Genomic DNA, 3,841 nt, shown 5'->3' on the forward strand with positions numbered 1-3,841 from the left:
ATAAAACACACATATGAAAGCGTCTAATATATCTGGCGTGCAGGTGTGTGTGTGTGTGTGTGTGTGTGTGTGTGTGTGATTATCCCTGGTTTCTCTGGCGGTTGAGAGAACATCTGTTTACATACGCTAACAAGTTTTTTTTTTTTCTATTCTGCATCTCACACAGCTGCTTACTAATGGTGTCGACAAACAGGGAAAAACACACACATATACAGTACAGTGTGTACACGATAAGCCGGCAGCACTTTTTTTTTTATTGCTGAGTTGGCCTCTTCCTTATAATAGAGGGTCCATTTAAGCAATCATAGTGCCAGCACCCATAAGCTTACACTCACATCAACCTTAACTGTGCACTCACCGTGTGTGTGTGTGTGTGTGTGTGTGTGTCTGTGTGTGTGTGCTTACCCGGTCATCTTTGGTGGTCTCCTCTTTTGGTATTCAACTTCATCCACAGTCCACACGGCTCCCTTCACGTTCTCAACGCGAACGAAACACTTGTGCAGACTCAGGTTGTGGCGCACAGCATTCTGGGGAAAAGGAGAGAGGAAAGAGGAAAAGTGTTAACATGACTGAGTTAACAGGTCCTCAATATGAGTATTTAATCTAATATTATTATTTCTATACAGAAACTTGAATTTTCTTCATTTTGCCATAAATTAAGTTTCTTCTTTCTTTTCTTTCTAATGGAGGAAAGAGTATTACTTATAGGGAATGCATGAAAAATTGTAAAAAGCATTCCAACCTTTATCTTTAAAGTGACACATGTTTTACTCACTAATATTCTTGGATGTCTCCAGTTCATTTCACAAATTCCCTAACTTAAATAATCTGAGCTACACCTCTTTTATAAATGCTATTCTATGACTTCTATAATAGTGGGAAATGTGTCCTTGAATAGTAACTAAACTAAAAATTGTTAGTTTTGATCCTTTACTTAAAGTTCTCACTTAGATGGAGTTAATAACACTCATTTAGGGTGTGTCCACTACAAACAATGCTTTGCAGCATGTTAAGTTGACTTTTAAGTAGAGTGACCCAAGGATCCTTTATATACACACACGCATGTTCCATGTACAGAACTAATACAGGGTAGCAGTTGTCTAGTAGCGTTGTTTTATCTCCAAATATTTCTAATCAGTCACCATCAGCACACACACAGAAACACACACACGCATCCACAGGCACTCAGACAGGCATGCAGGCGGGCACACCGCTATCTTCGTCTCACCCCCCCAGGGACAGGCCTCCCTTTTCATCTGCTATTTGTAGTTTGTTCATGCCCAATTTCATTACCAATTTTAATTCGTCTATAATTAAATCCTGCATATTCTCTCTGACACGTTGTTCTAAGCCGAGAGGGAGGGACAGGCCAGGCATGCATCACTCCTCGCCGTAATTACACACGCAGATACACACATGCACGCACACACACATACAAACACACACACACGTAATTACACTAGCCATAATCAGGAGGAACCCTTTCTCCCCCGCATCCCCTCAACCCCCGAGCCGTGATGCTAAGTTTTGTAAATGAGTCTGACCCCAATCTGCGCCCGCCACCCTGACAGTGCAAACACACACATTCACACAAACACACACACACACACACACACACACACACACACACACAAACGTGCCAGACACCAGTGCTATTGCTATGCTATTTGCATTCGTCTCCGTGATGAAAGCCTAATTCTCCCAGTTAAAACATTAGCAGTCATTTACAGTGGGTCACAGCACATGTGCCACTCATCTCAACTCCCTCCGGCTGAGAAAGGGGGGAGGGGAAACTGGAGGCAGAATTTTGTGAAGAAAGATGTGTACCACAAAAAACGGAAAGAAAAAAAATCAAGGGACCAAATTCATTTTAAGTTGTCCCAGGTGTTACTAGAAGCATGAATGTTTTTATATTGTTTGAGCATTTTGATCAGTCAGTCTTGTATTTCTGGGGTTACCGGATGCAGGCTGGGATAAGCCCATATGATGACAAATAGAATAATGAATAAAACAAAATAAACAATTATTAGTGACTTTGCCACCAGATTAGTGTTAAATGGTGGTCAATGAATTATTCAGATCCTTTACTAACCACACTCTGAAAATACTACAAACATTTTACAAGTAGCAGTCCTAAAAGTAAAAGTATGTATGTGTTAGCAAAATGTACTTTAAGAATCCAAAGTAAGTACTCAAAATATATATATATATATATATATACTGTATATTACATTTGATAATAATTACTTATGTATCAATGTGTTGCTTACACATGTGCACATGTACATATGCACATTTCTTATTATTATTATATTTCATAAAATCAGGCAAACTTGTTACTAAAATAAATAAAAGCTCAAATTGTTACTTTATTAATTACACTACTGGAAATCAAAGTGAAGCATCTTCAATAGTCTTTAATGCATTTCTTTTTCAGTTTTATTCTATTTTTTTCAAATTTTCTTTAAATGTCAGACCAATTGTCCACAGAAAAGTGGTTTATACAGGTGTCTGAAAAAAACAAAAAACGGTAATATACAAATGGGATACTTTTCTTGTAAGTGAAACAGAAAATAAAACCTCAGCATGAAAGCCTCCACCCATCATGCAGCACCTTGAAATCACAATCTCAATCTCGTCCCTTTCGTTTATATGATCAATGGCTTCCACTCCCTGACACCGCTGCTCCCCTCATGAAATATAACGGCTTATTACAGGACATGCATCTCTACGGCCCTATTTGACTCACTGAGCTGCTATATAAATACATAAGGCCATGGCGAGCTATATTTAAAGGTCTGAGAGGCCAACGGCAAAGGAAGCAGACACCAGACATTAATAGTTAAAATTCATAAAAGTCAGATGAGGAGGCAAATATATTCCTGGCTGCCCCATCTCTTAACCCTCTCCTCCCTCCCTCTATCCCTCCATCATCATCCCATCTCTCCCTTCTTGGTTTAGAGCTATTAGAGGAAGGAAGGGGTCTCTCCTCACCCCTCCTCCCGCTGTCTCTCTCACTCCCTTGCTCATTCTCTCACTTTCCCTCTCTGGAAGAACTGACACTTAAATTAGTGTGAGTTTTCCGTAAAAATGGGTCAGCACCTACAATGGTGGGATCAGGCCGTGTGTGTGTGTGTGTTATGTATGTGTGTGTGTGAGAGAGAGAGAGAGAGAGAGTGGAGGTTGAGCAAGAGAGACTTCAATGTGTGTGATCATAAGCAGTGTGCGTGTGTCAGCTTTTTATGTGCATCTCTGTAATGAGGCTGTATAACGGCTCTATGTGGCTCTGCCGGGCTAAGTGGGGCAGATTCTCCATGTGCCATGTCAGAGGTGAGAGAATTGTTTAGGGCTATGAGGAAGAGAGATAGAGATGGAGGGAAAGAGAGAGTGAGGAAGAAGGAGAGAATGAGAGCAGTGGGGAAGTGTCTCATAAAGGACAGAAAGAGCCAATAACTGTCACATCAGTCAAATACTTAAGAGCCGAGCAAAGTCAGCTTTAAGACTTGTGTGCAAGTGTGTATGTGTGTGTTATTTGTATCATTATGTGTACAAGTGCTAAACGTAGGCCTTCAAAGTGAATCCACTTTCTGCAAAGTGAGGTCATTTTGGCCAATCCCTAATGTTTCAAATAACACTGCACAGCCTGCCAGTAAATTGTGTTTTTCTGACTGTAGTCTCAGCCTGCATCTGCTTGGGTTTTGGGTTTCATTAGTGGGCACAGAACACAATTACTTTGCAGTCCATTAGATCAGCTTTATCCAGCCATAGTTGTATACAACATATTAGTCTAAATATTGTGCTTTGATTGTACTTTTCATTTTTTTGGGGGGGGGGGGGGGGG

At 40.5% G+C, this 3,841-nt stretch overlaps 1 protein-coding gene across 3 annotated transcripts in view; it reads right to left on the bottom strand.

Moving 5' to 3' along the window:
• Nucleotides 1-401: 401 nt before the first annotated feature.
• LOC117943017 (forkhead box protein P4-like) overlaps nt 402-3,841 on the bottom strand; it is an 81,140-nt gene continuing 77,700 nt past the window's right edge. For all 3 annotated transcript variants that reach the window (XM_034868881.1, XM_034868880.1, XM_034868879.1), the window contains exon 15: nt 402-527. In XM_034868881.1, the coding sequence (XP_034724772.1) occupies nt 402-527 (126 nt within the window). The remainder of the gene's footprint in view (nt 528-3,841) is intronic.

This window comes from Etheostoma cragini, chromosome 4 (genome assembly GCF_013103735.1).
Source record: "Etheostoma cragini isolate CJK2018 chromosome 4, CSU_Ecrag_1.0, whole genome shotgun sequence".
In the NCBI taxonomy this organism is placed as follows: Eukaryota; Metazoa; Chordata; class Actinopteri; order Perciformes; family Percidae; genus Etheostoma; species Etheostoma cragini.